Consider the following 24,709-nt stretch of genomic DNA (forward strand, 5'->3'; position numbering starts at 1 on the left):
GTGCGATAATTCGTTTACATTAGTTAAATTTTAATGTCAAATAGTGAAATTGATAATCTTACACAAAACCTTTCAAATATTTTTTTAAGAAACGTAAATTTAACAAATTTAACGTTAGAACCGAATTCATCAAATATGACTACCCTTACAGCAGCAAAAGAGATTGCTCATACTCTTAAAACATTTACAGGAAATAGTGATCATCTAGAATTTTTTATTTCAAGTGTAGACAAATTTTATAATAGATATTATATAGGCACTATAGATGAATCTCTCAAAGAATTTGTTTCTGCTTCAATATGTTCTAAATTAACCGAAGAAGCAGGCGATTTTTTACTTTGTAGACCGGATCTAACGACCTGGCTCAAAATAAAAGACGCTTTAAGACAAAAATTTGGCGATAGAATAAAACGTCAAATACTTTCTCAACAGTTAAATTTTTTAACTCGATCTAGAAAAGAGCCCATTTTAGATTTTATAGAAAGATTAAAAATTTTAAAATCTCGTATTTCCTTAAAAATCGCTGCTGATGATTCCCTAACTCAAGGTACAAAAGACGCTTTTATGGAGCAAACTGAATTAACAGCTGTTACTGTTTTAATGTCTAACTCTCCTAGCGAGCTTCGAACAATTTTAATGTTACACAATCCCCAAAATATTGATGACGCAAGTTCAATTGTTGTAAACCATTCACTTATTGAACAGCAAATAAATGCTCGTAGTTTCATTCCACGACAAGAAATTTATAATACACCCCAAAATAGAACATCTCCCCAAAGAAATAATCGCCAAAATTTCAGCCATATGCCCCCACCAATTCAACAATCTTTTGTTCCTCCACAAAATCAATATTCTTTTCAAAATCCCTTTCCAATGCCAAATAACAACATTCAACCCCAGTTTTCAAATAATACAGGCGCAATATCTAAACAACCATTTCCAAGCCAACCTATAAATATTCAACCCCAACCCGTACGTCAATATTTCCCCACTAACGAACAAGTTTTTGAAAATTCCACGTACCCGTGGATCGCTCCAATCTCATCCATTGCCGCCCTCATATGCGGAATCCTGCTGTATATTGGATGGAAGAAATGGAAAAAGCCTGTTTTATCCCATAGAAGCCACCACTACGAGAACGACCCCTTCGACGGCCCTTCACAAGAGAGTCGAAAAAACGAGCAGCCATTGCAGCCCTTATTTTCCGAACTTAAGGAGGGAGGAGTTATGTGATGCAACCAGGCCAAGAACCTTAGTTGATCCCATAGATAATTATTATTATTATAAATATTCCTGAATTAACAAAATAAGCATTTTAATATTATTAGGCTCCATAAAAATTGCATTATATAAAATCACTCATCTATTAATTTTCGACGAATAAAGTTGTAGTTAATCGATGGTCAAATTTGTGTAGAATTTATTTTAAATTAAATTTATTCCTTTTTTAAAAAGTAGATGTTCAATAATAATTCCATCACTCATGTCATCAGTTCTCAAATGGTAAGAGATTGTTTAGAGAAACTCAATCAGCTAGGAAAGAAAAATAAAGTCACAATATTTGGGGTACCTGGTCACACAGGCGCGCGCAGGATAACAAGGAAAGCAACATGTTGCGTTTTCATACATTTATTTTTGCCATTAACTAAAATTACAAGAATTTTAAACTCATGCGCATTAAAAAAAAATCCTACGGCATCGAGGCTGAAGCGTGAGTGCGCGGAGTATGGCATTCGTACTGAATCAATCGCCGGGTCAAGTCAATTGTGGCCGCAACAAAGTTTTCTCGTTGATTGACACGTACTTTGGCATGTCGCCGCAGAGCTCTTTTGGGCATTTATGTTACCGAACAAACAGTGCAAGGCCTTGCAGGACATCCCTTCGAGCCAGAGTCAGGTAAGCCCTTTGTTCTAGGACTTTTTCCGCAAAATTTATTTTTCTTTACCCGCAAAATTTAAGTAAAAATTATATTCGCTTTTTTGAACCAGCTTAAAGCTAAAAATCACAACATTTTGGCAAAAAAGGGTTCCGGCTCTCAGTTTGTGAGACCGGAACCTTTCTGTGGCATAGGCAAGACTACTTACCTATATGAGCTTTCAAAAATGGAGAAACAACTCAGAGAAGACCTCTGGGATGATCATCCGGGGTTGGTGCAATCCTAAATGTTCCTTGGAACCATCAACCCAAATCTAAAGCTCTAATAAGTTTAACTAAAACTAAACTACGTATTCTTACAGGTTTTTTAACGGGGCATTGTCACCTTCGAGAACACCGTAGGAAATTAAAACTAGAACAGACTAGTGAATGCAGATTCTGCGGGGAAGAGGAGGAGACCCCAGAACACCTAGTAACTGCATGCGAAATCGTTGGCGAAAATCGTGCTATACATTTTAAGGCTCGGAATCAAACTCGGTTTATTCAAATATTCAAATATCGAGTTTTTGCAAAAAAATTTATTCATTTCAACAAATATTCGAATATTTGAATACTCGAATATTTGCATATTCGATAATTTGAATATTCAAGTTTTCAAATATTTGAGTATTTAAATACTCGAATATTTAAATATTCGAATATTTGAATAGTCAAATTTAATTTCGAATACCTACTCAAATATATTTATTATTTTTTGATTGAGATTTCGATTATCGTTCTTGGGAACATTTAATATTTCCACTTTCCAGATTTCCACGTGGCACGGATGGCGTAGTTGTACTAGTTGTATTTGAATCTGGTTGTGTATAAAAGCGAACGATTAAGTGCTGTATAAGGGTTAATTTTAAATTAATTGACTTAATTAACAGGAAGTCTAGTAGTAAGTCAATATGAGTTCGAGAAGCAAAATTTGGCAATATTTTAATAGAACGGATGATCGCGTTGAATGCAAATTTTGTTTGTATAATGTCGAGAACAAGACAGGAACAAGCAATTTATGGAATCACTTAAAAAATAAGCATCATTCACAAATCATTATGTAAGTATCTCTTGCTCGATTTGAGTGGTTTGACCACTAAAATGTATTAGTAATTAGTATTACTGTAATTAGTATATTAAAAAAGCTGGACGGAAGGCGACTGGAAAAAAATCGATTCGCGCCGCACTAAAAACTATAAAATTGTAAAATTCAGTACGGCTTAATATTCTATTTATTGCATTAATAAATATTTTAATAAAATAATAAGTCAAAAAAGTGTAAGCCGTTCCTTCAATATTTGTAATGACAAAAATTCGGCAGGCTTTTTTTCGCTGTCTATTTATAAAAAAAATATTAATGGTAATGAGTAATGACTACAAAATATTTATCTAACTATATGCCTAAAAATTATTTTATACTTTTTAGTTTTAGTGCAATGAAGCGTGTTTTTGAAATTTTTGTTGTTCAGCTTTAAGATGTTTTTTCGATATTTAAATTTTTATTAAACAAATTACCTTTGTTAACCATAATAAATTCGTAATTTTCCCATTAAGAATGTCTATTGAAGTAAAGTTTGAATTTTTATGAAGAAAAAGTAACTTTAGTATAGTAACATTTTTGTACTCATACAAAAATTTTATATAAAATTATTATTTTGCATAATTAAATAATAAAAATAGGGTGCTGCTGCTGCCATTTAAAAAATTTACTTTTGGCAATTTTGTGAAATTAATTTTTGTAGGTCTTTCGCAAACACCCTGTAGAATTCAGTCAGATAGGTACTATAAAAATTCAAATAAGGATAATCTTTCTTTATATAATTAAGGCTACCTTAGAGAAAAAAATACGATTTTATTATGATTGTAAAACATAATTTTTAAGCAAAAAACTAATCGTTGCAGATTCCGGTGATACCCACATCCTGTATATATTTTTATAATTATTAATTTCCAAAGTTCATTAAGTACACAGCATATTCTAACTACATAATATGTACATTTAAAATGCCTTTGCTTTTTACTTATTTAAGATGCTAATTAACCTATTTACATCCTGTATACAGGGTGTTTCACGATGAGTTTACGCGGTTGCAATTTGGGGTAGGTAATGTACCTTATCCTGTGTTATTACTTTTTTAAAAATTTCTATAAAGGGTTTTTAAGGATGCTCTCTCCATCTAAAAAATTTTTAAGGTGGGCGCCGCGCCACTGTCGCTTATATCAGAAGTAGAGCTCTATCTAACTATTTGCTTATTTTAAATGGCACACCCTGTTTTTTTGCCATTTTTGCGTGAAAAATATATTTTTGGATTTTTATATAAAATGCCCTATACATTAGTATACATACATATATAAATGCAACTGTTTTTAAGATATTTGATTTTTTAGTTCTATAGATATTTGTCTAATACTATAAAAATTCTATTAAAGTCAACCTTTGTCTATCAAAAATCAAATAATTAATAAAGGAATAAAGAATCATATAGGAAAAAATTATTAAACGAATTTTTTATGGTTGACAAACGTCATTTTGTAATTATAGTATTAAAATATCTTAAAAACAATTAAACTTAGGTACAGCTAGTAGACTAAATAAAATAATAGCATATAATAAATACATTTTATTTATAAATTACGTTTAGATTTACACGTAGAATTTAAAAATGTTACACAGGGTGTTCCATATAAAATAAGCAAGTAGAGGTCTACTACTTCTAATATAAGCGACAGTGGCGATCTTGAAAATATTTTAGATAAAAAGAGCCCCCTTGAAATTTCCCTAGACACATATATTTTTTAAAAAATAGTAATACAGGGTGTCCCAATTATGGTAGGCGTAAACTCATAGCGAAACACCCTGTATACCTAAGTAAGACATAACATTTCCTTATAGCGAGACATCATCTACAACACATTCAAGCCTGCGAGATGAAAATTTAACTGTTTTGGATTTGGATGTAGATAGAAGTGATCTATCTGAAGGAAACACAGAGCCATTCGATTCTCAGCAGAGTTCTAGTTCCTACTCTTCAAACTCAATCCAGCCTAAGATTAATGAAGTGTTTTCCTCTATACATGAAACAAAGCAAAAAGAAGAAAGAATTACTCAACTTATAACAAAAATGATTAGTGTGGACACTTTACCAATATCATTTGTAGAAAACGATGGGTTTAAAAATCTACTGTCCTACATTATCCCAACATATAAAGTACCAGTAGCAAAAACCATTCAACTTCGGGTTAATGCTCTTTATGACATAGAAAAACAAAAACTTATTACAAAATTAGCAGACGCTTGCTATATTGCTGTAACTACTGACAACTGGAGTTCCAGAGCGAACGAATCTTACATCTCTCTAACTGCTCATTATATTAACAATATTTGGGAACATATGTCTTCCAATCTAACAACAGAGGTTATGGAAGAGCGACACACAGGAATAAATTTATATAATAAGCTAGAAAGTCTTTTAGATAATTGGGGTATAAAACATAAATGTATTGCAATTGTGCATGATAACGCGGCAAACATCATTTCCGCAACAAAAGAATTTCCGTTTGACTCAGTATGCTATTATGCCCATTCACTGCAGTTAGCTTTAAATAAGGTTTTGAAGGATTCTGTCATTAAGCCTACAATAATAAAATGTAGCAATATTTCATTAGCTCATTTTAAGCATTCAAACTTAGCGTCAAGTGCATTAACTAATATGCAATCTCAGTTACATTTGCCTGTTCATTTTGGAATTCGACGTATTTTATGATAAAGCGAATTTTGGAACAACGAGCTGCATTAGTGAATGTAATTTCTGACCGGGCTGTAACACCAAAAAATCAAGCCATCTCGTTGATTTTAAATGAAGATGAATGGGACATATTGGAAAATTTAGCTTCTGTATTGGAACCTTTTGAGTTGGTTACCACATTACTTTCAGCTGAATCCCAACCGACCCTTTCTATTCTTATGCCAGTTTTAAAATCACTTCTAGAAAACTTTATTTCAAAGATAGGGGTAGATGATTCTGCGTTTTTAAGAAATATTAAAAAAATGCTAAAAAGGGAGTTTGAAAACAGATTTAAGGAAATTTGCGTAAATGTTTCCGTTGCTAAAAATGCGTTGCCTTAAAAATTTATTGGAATCAGGTAATGAACCATTTAATAACCAAGATTACCAACCTACTCCAAAAAAGACTGCCTTGGATATTTTGTTTCCCAATGAACCATCAATCAGCTTTGATGAGGTAGATTCATATTTTGCTGAACCTATTTTACCTAAAAATATGTGTCCACTTCAGTGGTGGAAAAATAATGAAAACAAATATCGAAGGCTAGCCAAATACGCAAAAAAATACCTTTGTATTCCGGCTACTTCAGTACCTTCGGAAAGGTGTTTTTCAAGTGCTGGAAACATAGTCACTGATCGTGAAGATTAAAAAGATCGTGCTTAAAGGGTGATAATGTCAAAAAATTATGTTTTCTTAGCGCTAATTTGTAAAAATATATTTCTTTCATTTTATTATTTTGAATTTTGAATCCTCTTCTTTAGTTAGTAAGTAAGAGTCATTTTTTTTCAAGTTTAACAGAAGTTTTTTTTTTTTTTTTGTAAGTAACTATTGTATACAGGGTGATTCATTAATATTGCACGAAAATGAAATGCCGTTTTTTTTGGGTTAAATTATGACGAGAAGTTCCTATAAACATATGTCCGAAAGTGCTTCGTTTCCGAGATACAGGGTGTTCAAATTTTCTTAAAAAATCGATTTTTTATTAATATCTAAGAAATGCCTTTGCTGTTTGCAATGTCATTCACACCATTTCTGGATATCTTAATGATGTATCTTTTTGACATATGACAGTTGATTTGTTATTCCAGGGACGTGCCCACGGGGTAAGCGGGTTAGGTTTTTTGTACAAAAAATAGCACCTAGTAGATTTTTTGAACCTCCTGTACATTTTTTGGATGACGCAACTAAAGATGGAATTGTTTCAACTCTTGGGTGTTTTTCGTATCTCCCTCCGTTTTCGATAAAAAAATTAGTTTAATGCAAACGTTTGAAAAAACTTGAATAAACATAATAAAATGCCTACTTATCGATTTACAGGGTGAAGAATAGTAAATACGGTAATTTGGAATTTTGACATGACATTAACTGTACTACCTGTTGAAAAATAGTTTTAATTAAACTTAGGTACATTAATTAAATTCTTAGAATAAACATTAGTAAATTGATGAAGGTAATGAAAAGCTATGGACTAAGAAACGTACGCTATAAGAGTTGTTCAAAATGAGTTCCTCCAACTGCAATGCATGCGTCTGTCCTGCGACGCATTGACTGGCGAACACGTTCAAAGATCCCTGGCGTGTTTCGAATAATATCGCAATTTGCAATAATACGTTTTCTTAATTCTTCAACATTTTCGATGGGGGTGGTATAAACTAATTGCTTGAGGTGGCCCCAGAGGAAAAAGTCTATTGGATTTAGATCGGGAGATCGCGCAGGGCAGGGTTGTATACCTCCACGACCTATCCAACGATTGGGATATAATCTATCTAAATACTGTCGAGCAATTAAGCTGAAATGCGCCGGAGCGCCATCATGCATGAAAAACATTTGGTACCTTAAGTCAAGCGGGACGTTTTCTAATAGTGTTGGCAACTCCTCTTGAAGAAAACGCCGATACACTTCTCCACTTAACCTTTGTTGCAAAAAGAAAGGACCAATTAAGTGGTCTTCAATGATTCCAACCCAAACATTCAGTGAAAATTGGTGTTGATGGCGACTTTCACTTATTCCATGTGGATTTTCATCTGCCCAAATGTGATTATTATGGAAATTCATTATCGAATTCCTGGAGAAATTAGCTTCGTCCGTGAAAAGTATTTTTGATAAAAAAGGAGGATTTTCTACAATGTTTTGTTGTAACCATCGACAGAAAGCCACTCTATGAGGATAGTCGTCTGGCAAAAGTGCTTGTACCCGCTGGATGTGATACGGGTATAAAAGCTGATTTTTCAGTATTCTAAACACTGTTGGCTGACTAATGTTTAAAGTGGCAGCAATCTGTCTTGTACTCGTTGAAGGATTATCCTCGATTTCGTGGAGCACTGCTTCTTCAGCTTCTGCGGTTGCAACTGTGCGGGGTCGTCCATTGTCGACTGTAAGTTTTTTAAAACTTCCACTTTCTCTGAGACGTTGATGGAGGCGAGTAAACATTTGACTATGAGGAAGTACTCGGTTAGGGTATTTGTCCGCGTAAATACGCCTCGCTGCTTGTGAATTACCATTAGCAAGACCATACACAAAGTGCATATCGCACATTTCACTATAAGTGTACTCCATTTTAGACAAAAATGAGGAAATTGTCTACTTGACAGGAAAAAAACAACACCTTATCACTGAGCCACACCTAGTAATGTTAAATGAACTGGTATTTTATTTATTGCATTTTCAAAGCAACGAAAAGAATGCGACAAAAACTAAAACGATAATAGTATTTACTAAATTTTGTTTAATACGTATTTACAATTTCAACATTCCGCAGTATTTTTTAGATCAGCAGTTGTTAATGCTGTACTTGATATTCGACACTATGAATAGGTAAGTATTACATTTTAGGAAGAAAATTATTTCTTTGCTTTCGCGTGATTTAAAAGCATTTACTTGTATTTTTACAGAGGGATGCAAAAAAGCAATTCTTAATTTTTTTATCGAAAACGGAGGGAGATACGAAAAACACCCAAGAGTTGAAACAATTCCATCTTTAGTTGCGTCATCCAAAAAATGTACAGGAGGTTCAAAAAATCTACTAGGTGCTATTTTTTGTACAAAAAACCTAACCCGCTTACCCCGTGGGCACGTCCCTGGAATAACAAATCAACTGTCATATGTCAAAAAGATACATCATTAAGATATCCAGAAATGGTGTGAATGACATTGCAAACAGCAAAGGCATTTCTTAGATATTAATAAAAAATCGATTTTTTAAGAAAATTTGAACACCCTGTATCTCGGAAACGAAGCACTTTCGGACATATGTTTATAGGAACTTTTCGTCATAATTTAACCCAAAAAAACCGGCATTTCATTTTCGTGCAATATTAATGAATCACCCTGTATAAGTATATAAGTACCTTACTTGTTTCGGTTTCTATGTTATGAATAAAAAAAAGTTTTTTAATGTAGTTTTTGTTTTTTTGTACCTCGTAAATTTTAGTAAAAAGTTAACTATTCTTATATTTTATAAAATACCTTAGCATCCTTTATACATAATAACTGGAACTGAACTGAAAACTGGACACGAGGTTGAGAAATTATTATAAGAAGTTTAGTGTATTTTCAAAGAATCTAAATATAAATGGTTTTAAACTCTTAGAATCAAACTCGGTTTATTCGAATATTTAAATATTCGAATATTCAAATATCGAGTTTTTGCAAAAAAATTTATTTATTTCAACAAATATTCGAATATTTGAATACTCGAATATTCGCATATTCGATAATTTGAATACTCAAGTATTCAAATATTTGAGTATTTAAATACTCGAATATTCGAATATTTGTATGAATATTCGAATAGTGAATAATTCAAATATTCAAAAAAAAAAACGAAGTGAGTAATCGAATACATAATTTTCCAAAATTCCGAGCCTTAATACATTTGGCTATACTTGGCAGCTATGAAGTTTTAGAAGGAATCATCCCCTAAAGCCTAACTAATTACTAGCCTTTATCAAAGCAATAGGATTGTACGAAATACTTTGACTTGAAGCTAACATCAAGCAGCAATTAGAAAAGGGCACACAATAGATCTTATAGGTCGCAGTGTAACTTCACCCTTTTTCCTATAGGGTCAATTGGGGTAAATGTAAACTGGGGTAATTGTAGACACATCTAAAATAAGAAACACAACAACATTTAGATTTCAAATTTGGCGCGAAGCTCACTATTCGAGTCGTGCCGACGTCGGGCGAACTCGGTTTCCCTCAAAATTTTACTCCTATTTGTGCTCTTCTTGCATTAGTTGGCTGATACAATTTGATGTGTTTGGTGGTTTTATGTTGAATTTCGGCACTGAAGTTTTCGAATGCAAATCATCGAGGTAAGTTAGATATTTCATTTGGACATTGTTTGTTATACTATTGTGTCTATTTTACGCCTAAATGTCTGTCGACAAATTTTATAATCACTAAAATAATTCAGTGTTTACATTTCCCCCTAATAAATTTGTTCTTGGGGGAAATGTATACACACTTTTGGGGTAATTGTAAACATAATAAAATTAGTGTCTCGCCGATAATTTATGTAAAATGAGTAATTTCTTTGTCTTGTTGCAGTGTAAAGATGCCTCGTACTTATGTAAGGAAAAAAAAAGCACCTTCTTATACAACTGAAGATGTTGCAAATGCCGTTACAGATGTCCAAAATAAAAATAAAACGTATCGTCAAGCAGAAACGTTCTATGGTGTTCCCAGATCAGTTATTTACCAAAGGATAGGAGGAAGAAAGACTCCATTAAATGTGTCAAAGGGTGGACGTTCCCAAGTTTTATCCTCAGATATCGAAAATAAAATAGTGAAATGTTTATTGGCACGTTGACCCATCTCAGATGGGTCTACCATGTGACAAAGCAGAACTTAGACAACTGGTTGAAGAGTATGTTAATGCAAAAGGTTTAAGAACACCATTTAAAAATGGAGTACCGGGAGAAGACTGGTACTACTCATTCATGAGAAGACATCCTGAACTGTCTCTTAAGAAATCGGAACATTTGCAAAAACTGCGGAAGGATGCTAGAAAACCTGAGATCGTCTACCATTTTTTTGACCTGAAAAGAATCATTGATGAAAATAATTTAGATGATAAAGGAAGCTTTATTTTTAATGCTGACGAGTTAGGTTTTAATAATGATCCCTATCGTATTAGGGCAATTGGAGAGAAAGGAAAGACCCTGTGCCGGATATCTGGAGGCTCTGGAAGAGAGTCGACGACAGTCTTAGGATGTGTTTCTGCCGATGGAAAAGTACTTCCACCGCTCATCGTATTCAAGGGAGTTCAGGCTCATTGGACTTCTAATAGCGCCTATCCAGGAACTCTATATGCGGCCTCCACTAATGGATGGATGGAGGAGCCGCAATTTTTCCAGTGGTTTACGACAGGGTTTATACCTCACATTAAAGATTTAAGAACTTCCCAAAACCTTCTAGATCAAGCAGCTCTACTGTTGTACTAACTACAGCTCTACTGTAACTAAGAAAAAATTTACCGAATTACTTGGCATTACTTGGCAAGAGTCTATGGTTTCTTGCAATATTATATCTGGATTTAAAAATACTGGCGTATACCCAGTTGATCGAAACAAATTCCCACAAAATGAATTTACACCAGAAGACTTGGCCAAATACGAAGCTGCCCTCAAAGCTCCGAAATCTGTAACATCCGATGCTATTATTATCCAACCAGTATCCTCCAAATCAACTGTTGTTGCAATTTCTGAACCAAACCCACTTCTACCCACGGTCGACGATCAAATGCCTTCAACTTCATCATGTTGTAGTCAACATCATTCAGTGTCATCTGCTGAAAGCCGACAGCAGCCTTCTACACCGTCAACTGATTACCAAAAATTATTAGTGGCATTTACCCATAGTCCACAACCATCGACGTGATCGTCTATCAGTAAATCGACAGAAATTACCAACATTTTCTTGCCACTCAGCCGCCGTGAAGATATTGTTGAAGAGAAAAAACATGTCATACCGAAATTAAAGCAACAAAGATATGGAGAGGTATTAACAACCAACCAAGTCTTGGAAAGACTAAGAGAAGCAGAAGAGAAGAAAAATAAAGGAAAAAAAGGCTAATCTGAACACGGACAACAAAAAATTAGAGCCGAAATTGAAAAAAATGAGAAGTGAACCAGTTGCAGAGTCGGAAAGTTCTGATGGAGAAATAAGTCTAGGTGATACTGATGATGAAATAGATTGGGCAGAACCGGAAAAACAAGATATAGAGCTTAAAACAGTCGAGAGTTCAGACTTGTCCACAGGGAAATTTATTCTTGTGCAGTTCAAAGGTGGAAAGAGAAAGACTACTCTTTTTAAATATATGTGTTTAATTGAAGCTGTGGATGAAAAATTAACGGGAATCGAAGTGACTGGTCTTAAATCCTGGGATGCATCAAAAATGCTTTTCAACATTGTTGAAACTGATGTCAGTTATATAACCTTGAATCAAATCATTGGTGTGCTTCCCGATCCTGGCATTCAAATGAAGGGAGAGAGAATACTATACAACTTTCCAGCAATAGTTCCTGTTTATGAGCAAAACTAATTTTTTATACCTATAATATTATAATTATTATAATTACATACTTAGAATAAATTTCTTTTATTAGCGTTCTCAAAAATAGTTTAGTTTTAGTTAAAATAAACAGAACTGTTGGAAAATATTTACTTTTATCTCGATTTTTCATTTATATTGCAAGCAAAACCTTTAAGGTCACATTATTTTGGGGTAAATGTAAATACGACTTAAATTATATCAAAAAATATTTTGCTACCCAGCGACTTTATATAGTTCGTTTACATTTGCCCCAGATTTTTTTCTGGTAGAGTAAATGTGTCAAGAGATGCTTGTTTACAATTACCCCTAAAGAGTAGGGGCAAATGTAAACGGACAAGCATGTTGAATATATTTTTTTTATCTTAATGTGACTTGTAATTACAGAAAACCACTAGTAATTATCAAAGCTATGTGACTGCTAATTTACATATATAACATAATGCGTGATGTGCACAAAAATCGTTTAGCAAGTCAAAACATTAAATATTGTCCACAATTACCCCAATTGACGCTAATTAACCAAGTTGCTTATTGAAAATAAAGCCTTGAATAAAATAAATAAAAATTAGTGACCATGTTTGATGCATTTTTAGGAACCAATAAAATTTAAATAAATTTGCTTCTCTTTTCTAATTATATTAACTGTAACGTTTCTAAGGTATTTATAATTATTTTGATAATGAAATTTTATAAAACATCGATAGTATGCTACGCTAAGATATATTGCGTTAACATAAAAAAAAATAAAACGTACTTACGATCTATCAAAAAAATTGAACTGAAACAAAGAGTTCGTCATTCGGGCACCGCTTTGTCCACTAAAAACAAACATTGAATCTCTAGCTACGGCTACTGGAAAATTGCAACAAGTTGGTGGGCACTCTCCTTTCTGGTTGACTTCCTCCCAAACACGATCAATCTACAATTTATATAGCATTATTTACCGAAGCAAACATTATTTTTTAAGTAAATAATTTTTTTGCAATTTATTCAAAAGCTAAATAAGGCAAAAGTACCAATTATCGGCCAGTTAATAGCGAAGTCGAACTTAATAAAACTTTATTAAAGCCCAGAAAACATTTCAGGGTATCTAAGTAAAATTTAGACTAAAAATAATCTGTGAACAAATATCACATTGAAGAAATCTAATAAAAAAATACAAGCAATCTTTACATCTAAAAAGAAGACAAATAACTCCAGAGCACACCGCCCATACTAAACATGCACATATTTACTTTTTATCGTTTAGTGATTTAATTCGGCTTGGGAATTTGTATTGAGTGGATGACCACTCCATTAAAATAAATTGTCTTGAACCTTGGTGTGAGCAAACTTGAGGTTTTGCTATGTCATGAGAAACCCTTGTGATGTGTTAATGCTTTTTAACGATTATATATTAAAGTTATTATACAGATCTGAAGTGTTATATCTAAATGGCAAGTATAGGTTTTTAATTTATTTTGTAGGTATTGAATTGGCTTAAGAAATGTTTTTTATGTCTCACACCGTATGCCAGGAAGATAATGAAGGTACGACAACTGTCGCAAAATACACAGATCTTAGGAGAGATTTGGGAACTGTATGAGACAGTCGACCAAAAATACCAACTGGGCCATCTATCTTTTTTCTGACACCATCAATACGCTCATCCCAATTCATTTGCTCGTCTAATATAAGCCCAAGAAATTTTATATTACGTCAATATTCTAAAATTTTTGAAATATATTTTATTCATATGAGTTTGTGCTCTTTTTATTACCTATATACATAAAAGATTTGTTTGTGTTCACAGTTGGATATTATGTTTACGTTATGACAAATGTATTTTAGGATTTGTTTATATGATTTGTCAAAGTAGACAAGAGTTGTGCCATCTGCATATAGCTTATTAGATCCTTTTAAATGAAGCTTAATTATTGAATTGATCTTCAATAAAAAGAGAGGTATAATAGGATAATAGGAAGGTCCCAAAATAGAACCTTGAGGAAACCCGCAGACGGCATTTCTCGTGTCAATGTCCATATTGTTGATGCTTTCAAGCTGTTGCCTTTCTTTTAAGTAATTTGAACCAATCCAAACGTAAGTTCCGTATACCCAAAAAATCTAATTTCTTTAGGTTTATATAAAGAAATTATAAAAATGTAATGTATGTAAATATAGGTTTATAGAAATATTTTGTAATTCAGTGCCAAACACCTTACACAAGTCAAGTGACACCAATGCACACTTTTGCTTCCCATCCATTTTCATTTGTGACGCAAGATGCGGAAGTCCTATAGTTCAAGAAGAGTCGGAGTCGGATTTTGACACACGATTCGTTCATTAATTATCAGTTAAAAATTGTTAACAAAGCAATAAACTTAGAACATTGAAAGGCTAGAAGTAGCATGCCGTGGAACTATGGACAGGTTTGTTTGCTTGCAACATCTCTGATGCAATGATGCCAAATGCTTATAGATAAATGGCAAAAATCACTTTATAATATCATAAAAATTTTCAGTTGTTTCCGAAGGCTCAAAACAATACTACTGCTCGCCTTTAATAAAATATCAAGCATTTTTTTAAAATAAATTTGATAAAATACTCTATATTGAAGTCAATATTAACTTTAAATAAATGAAAATAAAGTACGAAAAAACGAGAAAACGGTAATGGCATCGCAACGCCGCTCGATCGCATTGTTTTTGCCACTGATACAAGCACTCTCTACTAGTGACGTCGTCAACAAATATTTACCTGATAAATTTTTATTAATTATTATAGAGTTTGAGTATAAGTAATATTACCATTTATGAGCTATTTATGTGTTTTTTTAACGAACTTCGTTAGAGGAAGGTCCTAATAAAAGGCACCATTTTTGTCAAAGCATTTTTATGAAAATTAAATATTTTATTAATATTATAGATTTCTTAATAAATCATGTTTTAAGACACAAATTATTAACATTTTGCAAAATTTTATTATTATTATATTGGACAAAACTCAGTTTTACATCACTTACTTTATATCACATAATATATACTTCTATGGTGCTGACTTTTTCAAAGGGACAGTATTGATTCAGCGGAAGAGTTAAAACTACAAGGATGTTCAAATTGTGAAGGAGTTGCAGGTTTTTTATAGGTTATAAGATTTTTATTATGAGTATTTAGCCTGTACAATGGTTTTGAGACATTTAACAGTGACCTATATAATACCTAATACCAAATATTATATCATATTAATTTATACTAAAAAACAAAGCTTACCTAAGAATAAAGACTATGTACAATAGATTAGATTAGTTTATTAGTAGTAATATACAAACAAGTACTTTTACAAGTCAAATAAAATATGTAGTATGTTGGACTTTTTCGAAAATCATGTTATTATTTCTTAAGTATTTAAATAATGAATTGAGACATCTAATTCAATTTCTTTGGGGCAAATTTGTTTATTGCAATCTTCGAATTTTAATTTTTTGTTCTTTATTTTTTTTCCATAATTTGGTAACAAGTGATTTAGCTTTTGAAACGGTGGAATCATCAGTGCTTAGGTCCTCAGGATATCATTTTGATTTTACCCTAGAATAATATACATAAAAATATAGTATTACCAAAATTAAAAAGAAAAAATTAAAAAAAATTATTATAATAGTCCAATTGATGAATAAAATGTATGTTATTATAAAGAATCTTTGTAATATCAGACATTTAATTAATTGCATTTAATTAAACAAATATAACACAATAAAATACTATATCACTTTTAAATAAGATATATAGAATAGGATGATACATGGCATAAAACTAGTAGTCTATTTTGAGTGTATTTTTACCTTTTCCTTGGCAGAGTCAGGGAATGTGTAGCAGTTAAACAAAAACGGCTTGGATGAGAAATAGTAATTGTTGACCTAGACCCCACGGTTACTGTAGAACTATTAATCTCAGATGCAGTTATTGTTGATGATGAATGATCAGATCTGTAATTATACAAAATTTGGTGTATCAAGAATATTAATCTATTTTAATTATCCATACTTGTCTATATTAGCTTCACTGTTTGTACTATATACCATTTTGGAAGCTAAAGAAGTTTTTGCACTCTTTAGGAAAGCTACCCCTGCAGCTTTGAAGGATAAATCACTTGGTAAATTAACTGAATTATCGGCTGCTGTGTTTTTAACCAGTGCATCAGAAATCCTAGTAAAAAAATAGTTTTACATACATACCTAATTTAATAAGTATTAGGTATAAATAAAGCTTATATGAGTAACACTAATCCTTTTTTTGACGATTTTTTTATACTAGAAAAATATATTTAAAAAAAATTACCTTTGAGGTAGAGCTCATTTTTTTAATAAAGTCTGGCTACTGATAATATTATCTTCCTTATATAAGAAATCACTTCTAAGGATGTGATCTGAACAAACAAATATGTTCTGTTTAATTGTGTTGATTTCCATTAATAAAATCCATTGTTCCCTTTGGGCATATATTAGGCAATCTATGAGATAAGTATTTGATATTTAATCAAAAAACAAAAAAAATTACAGTAATGAATTAATATGTGGTGAAAATTACTATATATATTATTGTAAGTTGCAATGTGATAAAACAAAAAAAAATTATCGACCAAATTTTAGGGAAAGACAAAATTAACTTTATACATAGATATCAATATCTAAATAAATTTCAAAATTCTTTAAAGGCAATAAAAAATTAATAATTTCATCTATTTACCTAATGTCTATATTAAAAAAACATAACTATACATAGATAGGTACATGGGTATTAGGTATGCCTTCTTTCTACCAAAACAACAAAAAAAAACATAAAATCCTGTAATAAAACCAGGGACAAAATTCTAGTTTTATATTTTTTATAGCCTATTGATAGATGAATATGTTCAAAAAAATATTTAGATTTAAAAATATAAATATTTTGGTATTTTACGCACACTTTCACATTCAAGTTTTTATTAGGTTTATCTATAAGATCCCCTATTCTACGTTTATGATGATGGTTACCCCATGATGTGATGTTATGATGTGTTGTGAAGTATCGGTACTTACTTGTGAAAAGATCGGCTTGAATCACCTTTTTATCATGATGCGGCACAAACGACACAAGTTTTCCCATCCTAGCAATTTAAAAAAACACTAAAATGTGGCCTTTTTCCTTTTGAAACCGAAAATTAAAGAAAATACACGAATCCCGAAAATAAACAAAAAGCCGTTTGACAGATGACACTACGCGTATGGCTCAGGCGCTTAAGCTTCGGTGTTGTCGCTTCAAATTTTTTAGAAGCAGTTTTAGGGATAATAATGTTAATAATTTTGTTTTTTTTGGCTTAAGGATATTATATTTATTCTTAAAATAGGTTAATTGTAGTATTTATACTTTTTATTTTAAATTTTCCTATAAAATACAACACAAATAAGTTAAATTAACGTTATAATGGTTGTTAAAATATAGCTAAAAATTTCCTCCGTTGGAAATTTGCGTCGACTTGACAACAGAGAATCGGCAAATATGTTTGTAAACAAAACACCCCTCTTGCCCCTGTGCACATGTTGGACTCAAACAAAGTTGTTGTTTACTAATTCTAGCCTTTCAATGTTCTAAGGCAATAAAATATCAAGTCAATAGCATCTGTAGTAATCATCGGACTTCCTAGACATGTTGTAACTACTTTTTATTAGATTTTTGCTTTTTAAAAAAATTGACTGATGTTGCACGTCTTTAATAAAGTGGTATAACATATGGCTAATGCCAGCTTATCAGTCAGGAGAATACTAATTGGTGGTGGGTTGGCATGAATTATTTTAGACATGCTTACCTTTTAAATTATGGTCGCCATCCAGTTTGGTGTGATTATTTAAAGTGCAGTGTTAAAATAATACAAATTTGTTTTTTCTAAGAAATAAACCTATTTAAATCTTTACTTTTTTCGGAGAAGCGCCCACCGTCAAAGCACCATCACCAGGCGGCGTCAGTCGCAATTTCGGTTATTTTGCGTCTTTGTTTTTCCTTTTTTAGTCATCGCGGCGCTTCACTCGTATACTGTTATTTTCAATAAATATCAATTTTTACGGATTCCACGTTTTTTTATTATTCAACAGATTATGGGCCCAGACCACCTGTGTCTGTAGGTCACTGGGTTTAAAAATAGTATGCGAAAATTATACACATTCGAGTCGTGTTTTCGTGCAAAATATTGCTGTTTCAATTACGTTCGAGTCGTATAAAACACAAAAACAGTACAGTAGTGAGTGATGGCTAATGCAGTTAAATTGGACAGTGGGAGCATCCCAAAATTTGATGGAACAAATTTTCAACCATGGAAATTTAGTGTGAAAATCTTGTTTAAGAGAGAGTATTAAGCTGAGAATATTCTTTCAATCGTGGATGGATCAAGAGCTGAACCCACTGATAACCTGGGATGCCGGCAATTCAAAGGCCCAAGTAATTTTGTTATGTACGATTACACAAGAACACATTCAGCACCTAATTAATTGTGAAAATGCTGCTGAAATGTGGTCCAGGCTCGTGTAATACATGAACAAAAGACTAAAATATCGAAAGAGCTTTTGTGGCAGCGGTTTTATGATTGTAAAATGGCCGAAAATGAGAAAAATTGCTGACTACCTTTCCGCAATTGACTTAATAGTAAGGCAGATAAAAGACAGCTTAAGGAGACAATCACCTCAAGTGAAATTTGTTCAAAAGTTATAAGCACCCTAACACCCAAATACAATGCTTTTAGGACAGCATGGGACTCTGTAAGTACGAATGAAGAAACTTTTAAAAATCTGGTTGCAAGATTGTTAAAAGAGGAAACTAGAATGTCAAGTGATGACTCAGAAATCTCACGTTTAACTCTAGAAGTCCAGGCTTTGCAAAGTAAGCTAGAATCTCGTAAATTTAAGAAAACGAGTGTTCAAGGCCCCAAGAAAAAGACTACTTGCAATTATTGTAAGAAGTTAGGGCATTGAGAACGTAAATGTAGACAAAGAGTGGCTGACAACAAAAATAAAGGGCAGGGCTCGAGTCAAGGGTCCGATAATGCAAGTGCTTATGTTTGTGACATTTCTTCAATGTATTCTGCGAGCTCAGGTATTGGAAATTTGGAATAGATTTATGACTCAGGAGCGAGTTTGCATATGACAAGTCAAAAGAGCTGGTTTTTAAGTTTGCAAGCCATAGACGAGCCTATGTCTGTCAGAATTGCAAATGACAAACTAATAAAAACCTCTGAAATAGGAATCATTGACATACAAGTATGCATTAACGGTCAGTGGTTTGACAGAACCATAAACAATGTATTGTTTATTCCAGAGCTCAGTATGAGTTTGTTTTCAGTGGGAGCTATGGCAGATAGGGGCTTTACGTTTCATTCAAGCAAGAGTCAGTGTGAATTTCGAGACAGCAATGGTACAATATCTTGTGTTGGGCATAGGAAAAACAATTTGTGGATTATGGATTTTCGAGTATCACTTAACCTTAAGCACTAGTGACAACTCCCTGAAGCTATGGCATGATCGGTTGGGTCATGTAAACCTTAATACAGTTAAAAAGAAATCAAAAATTGTGAGTGATTTGAAAATTGATGATGGCAGTGAGTTTTTCGGTGAAATGTGTCAATTTGGGAAGCAAGCAAAAAAATCACATAAAAGGAAATCCGAAAGTTCACCTAAGAGCCAAGGCGAGGAGATCCATAGTGACGTATGTGGACCCATGAGTGTACCATCGCTCAGTGGTTCAAGGTATTTTGTTTTATTTAAAGATGGCTGTAGTGGGTATAGATCTGTTTATTTTTGCAAACAAAATCAGACTTTTATGAGAAGTTTATAGAGTTTAAAGCTCTTGTAGAAACTCAAACCAAAAATAAAATCAAGGTTTTTAGATCAGATCAAGGCATGGGTTGGGTTGAATAAATGGGTGAATACATGAATAATAAATTCCAAGGTCTCTTGAAAAAAGAAGGAATTTATCATGAACGATATGCCCCTTATACACCACAACAAAATGGTAGGTCTGAGAGGGAGCTCAGGACTATTGGCGAGAGTGCCAGGACCATGATAATAAATAAAAATGTACCTCAGGAATTTTAGCCTGAAGCAGTTAATACTGCTGTGTATATTTTAAATAGAGTAGCATCAGATCAGATTGAAAACAACTGCTTTTGAAAAATGGTTTCATAGAAAACAAGAGACCAAACACTTAAAAATGTTTGGGTTTCCGGCCTATATGTCAGTTCCTCCTTTATTTCATAAGAAATGAAACCCAAAAGCCAGAAAACTGATGTTTGTCGGGAATGGTGGCTACTCAACAAACTATAAGTTGTGGGATGCCCAGAAGAGTAGAATCGAAACTTGAACAATTCAAATATTTTGATTGACCCGCCCTTTAATAGCAGTGAAGCTGACTGAGTCTGCAAGCAGCTCAGAATTTTATTCAGAATATGAGGAGCAATTCCAGGATGTTCAGGCGGAGCCAGAGGATCATGGCAGACAGCTGCGAGATAGGGCCAAAATTGGCAGGTCAGAATTTTATGGGGTTATGGCCAAGAAGGAGTCACCTATAGAACCTTTGTGTTACGATAAAGCCAGAGATTTAGTGACAAACAGCAGTGGCTTCACACAATGCGCAAAGAAATGGACGCACTGAAGGAAAACAACACTTGGGAACTTGTTAAGATGCCATAAGTAATATCGAGGCTATTGACAATAAATGGGTGTTTCGGATAAAAGAAAATCAAAACAGTGACATGGTGCGGTATAAAGCTCAACTTGTGGCGTGCGGATTTACTCAGGAAAAAGGAGTGGACTATCAAGAAACGTTTGATCCTGTGGTTCGTTACGACTCCATAAGGATACTACTTGCATTAGTAGATGAGAATAACTTACAAATTGCAAAGTAAAGATTTGCAATTGTAGATTAAAGATTAAAATAAGTGGGAGTGTTAAAATAATACACATTTGTTTTTGCTAAAAAATAAATCTATTTAAATCTTTACTATTCTCGAAGAAGCGCCCACCGTCACCAGGCGGCGTCAGTCGCATTTTCGGTTATTTTGCGTCTTTGTTTTTCTTTTTTTAGTTATCGCGGCGCTTCACTCGTGTACTGTTGTTTTCAATAAATATCGATTTTTACGGATTCCACGTTTTTTTATTATTCAACATGCAGTTGTAAGAACCTTTAATTGGCAAATTGGTTCTCACATAAACAAAAAGGATGTTAAGAAATATAACACGTAGTAAAACACAAAATAGGCTTCAATTATTAACAACACTATATTATAAAAATATGCAATTTCTGGTCAATGTTCATTGTTTAACCTTTTACCTAAATAAATCATTGTTGTAAAAATTATAAGACAGTTTCTTGTTAAAAGTACAACCCCTGAAATCAAAAATCGATGCAGCAAAGTTCTAAAACATTTAAAAAAAATCAATAAACCGCTAGTATATCACTACTCTTTGGCCAAAGTCAGTAACCTACCCAACAGTACACTATGCAACATGTATGTAGAAAATAACCTAAAATAAATATACCTTTCAGTGCGGTTGCTTACATATAATAATGTATGAAAATCAGGATAGTGAAATTAAAATAAATTACCAAAATCGAAATAACAATAACAAATCACGAATCTAACATTGCTTGCATATGCCTCTTATCTTCTTCGACCTAGTAACCCATTGTGCAAATTTAAGGACAGCAGCTGAAATTACCTAAAATTAACACATGAAACTTCAAAAGTCGCGGCCTTAAAAACCATGAGAAAACGTTTTAGAAAGAATAGGAATCAAGCTTACCTCAAGATGTTGGAGGGTCTTTTATAATTTTGTATTAAAGTAATTCTTCACATTACATGGCTAGTGTCGCCATGAGATCGAATTCAAACCTCGAGCAATTGAACTTGTTAACCTGAAGACTACACCAGAAAGATTGGAAAGAAAGCAGGGGCGTACCCAGGTAGGGGCAGGGGGGGCAGCTGCCCCTTAGAAGATAAAATAAACGTTAATTTTCCTGACAAGTGGGATTTAAAAACGTGTTACCTACTCTGCGCAAAATGAAGCAAGTGTTAAAAACAAAATATCTTTTCAGTCAGATATTTTATTACAGATAAACAGATACATTTATACAGATATTTTTATTAGTTTCCGCTCCCGACGAGACAATCAGAGCCATTAGGATTAAAGCCAAATACAATTGGGAGAAAACAATATCTGCCACTATCTAGTTACGGACGACAGTACTTTTTCCAGTAAAGAAAATAAGAGAAATCTGAAATAGCATCAATGTATTGTAGGTTTTGTAGTCACCAAACGAGAGATCCTATACTCTTAAACACCAAAATAATACACTCGTTAACGGGTAACAATAATTTATTGTACCAATCGTACAAGAAAACGGCTATATTTTTTTTTTTACAAATTTCTTTATTTTCAAACATATTACAATCATATCTTTACAAAACCAAAATCCTTAAAACAGTGCCAATGCACTGGTACCAAGGATATGTAACGTTCAGAGTGTACAACAACCTTAACCATATATACAGATATATTAAATATACTATAAACCTTTCAAAAAAAAAGAAAACAAAACAAATCAAAATCCCTGACGATGTCAATTACATCACTACCCTTATAAATCCAATTAAATCCAATTAAATACCTACAATAAGTGTAATTTTAGATATTTTTCTTTAAGTATATTTATAGCAACCAAGCAAAACGAAAAAAAAAAAAAAGAAAAACTATTCTAATATATGACTTAAAAGTTTCGCTGTGAATTTTTCAACCGAGTCCATGTTCTTAATGACTACTGGAAGACTATTATATACTATTATAGCCTGATAAACTGGATTACGTAAACCTACATTAGTCCTGATATTATTGTCCCAATAGATGTCACGTTGAGCCCTGGTATAATGATCGTGAATATTTTCAGTAGAGACCATTCTCACATTAGTCTTTTGGATGTTATTAGTTACTTTAAACATATATTTGCCCTGTTCAAATATAAGTAACTCTCTCAGCATTAAGACACCCAACCCCCTATGTAGGTCCACAGTGCTTGTACGCCAATCAATTTTAAATAATCCCTTTAATATTTTATTTTGCAATACCAGCATTTTATTAAAATCCACCTGACCACAAGAGCCCCACAAAGGGAGAAGGTATCTAAAATGCGACAAGAAAAAGGAATTGTAAATATACATCTTGCTTTTAAACGTTAAATAGGATAATTAGTTTTAAGAATATTAATTTTTAATTTATTGCACAGTAACCATTTGGAATATTTTTCAAGATCTGTGTTAACAACACGCTCCAGGCTCTCAAGATCACTATCACTGTACAACATAGCTGTGTCATCCGCAAACGTAAAATATCGACCAGTCAAGCCAGCACTCCTAAGACTGAGTACGTAAAGAGCGTAGAGTAGTGGCCCAAGAACAGAGCCCTGTGGAACCCCACATTCACTTAGTTCAATTTCGCTAACTATTTGATTAATATTCACAGCTTGTTGTCGATTATATAGATAGGATTTTAAAATGTTATAAACGGTCCCTCTAAATCCCATATTATGTAATTTAGCTAAAAGCACATCCCAGCTAACGACGTCAAAAGCCTTTTTCAGGTCGATAAAGACACCCACTACCATTTTTTTACTTTCTAGTTGAGTAATTATTTCATTTAAGAAATCCATCGTAGCACTTAGCGTGTTAGAATTTTTTAAAAAGCCATACTGAAACTTGTCCATGTGCAAATATTTATTTATAAAGTCCAACAGTCGGCATTTTAAAACCCGTTCTATTATTTTCGAAAAAGTACTTATTAAACTAATTGGTCTGTAATTACCCATAGAATCTTGAGATCCCGACTTGAAGATCGGCGTAATTTTAGCGAATTTGAGTTCGTCAGGAAAAAGACCAGAAGCAAAAATATCGTTAACCAGTTTTGTAAGAATTTTGATTAGACTGGGACCCAATACGCAAAGATTATTAACTGTAACTTGATCATCTCCAGGAGCAGAGTTACGTTTCAAACTATTAACTGTGTCTAATATTTCTTTATCAGTGACTTCTTCTAAATAAAAACTATTTGCATAAATGATTTCATTGAAACCAAAGGTGTCACGAATATTAAAAGGAATGCCTAGTATTTCAGCACAGCATAAAGAAACCAGCAGTCTCACTCCGCTCGAAAATGTAAGCGAACTAATAGCATCCTTAGCCATGCCGCAGCCATGTTCTCCGGATGCCGAGCTCACTGTTTATCGAACTGTGTTCATAGGTGTATCGCCTAGTTCAGCGCCGTACTTAGTGACTATTTTGATAGCGTTTTTACAAAGCGTAGCGTTTTTTATAAAAACTTTTGTATTAAAAGAGGGGTATGTCAAAAATTATTAATGAAGCAAAATAATTGACTTTGCCAAAGTTTTTAATAGCTGCAAATT

At 32.9% G+C, this 24,709-nt stretch overlaps 1 protein-coding gene and 1 long non-coding RNA gene across 2 annotated transcripts in view; both read right to left on the reverse strand.

Annotated features, from left to right (window-relative positions):
* The window catches only part of LOC126744388 (leucine-zipper-like transcriptional regulator 1), a 126,619-nt gene that overhangs the window by 73,296 nt on the left and 28,614 nt on the right, over positions 1-24,709 (reverse strand). Inside the window, exon 5 of the mRNA XM_050451771.1 lies at positions 13,016-13,176. Within this exon, the coding sequence (XP_050307728.1) occupies positions 13,016-13,176 (161 nt within the window). The remainder of the gene's footprint in view (positions 1-13,015; positions 13,177-24,709) is intronic.
* On the reverse strand, positions 15,457-16,688 carry LOC126744394 (uncharacterized). Its single transcript, XR_007663142.1, has 3 exons — positions 16,277-16,688; positions 16,075-16,218; positions 15,457-15,820 (listed from the first exon to the last, which is right to left on the reverse strand). It is a non-coding gene; the product is annotated as an uncharacterized LOC126744394 (long non-coding RNA).

This window comes from Anthonomus grandis, chromosome 14 (genome assembly GCF_022605725.1).
Source record: "Anthonomus grandis grandis chromosome 14, icAntGran1.3, whole genome shotgun sequence".
NCBI lineage: Eukaryota > Metazoa > Arthropoda > Insecta > Coleoptera > Curculionidae > Anthonomus > Anthonomus grandis.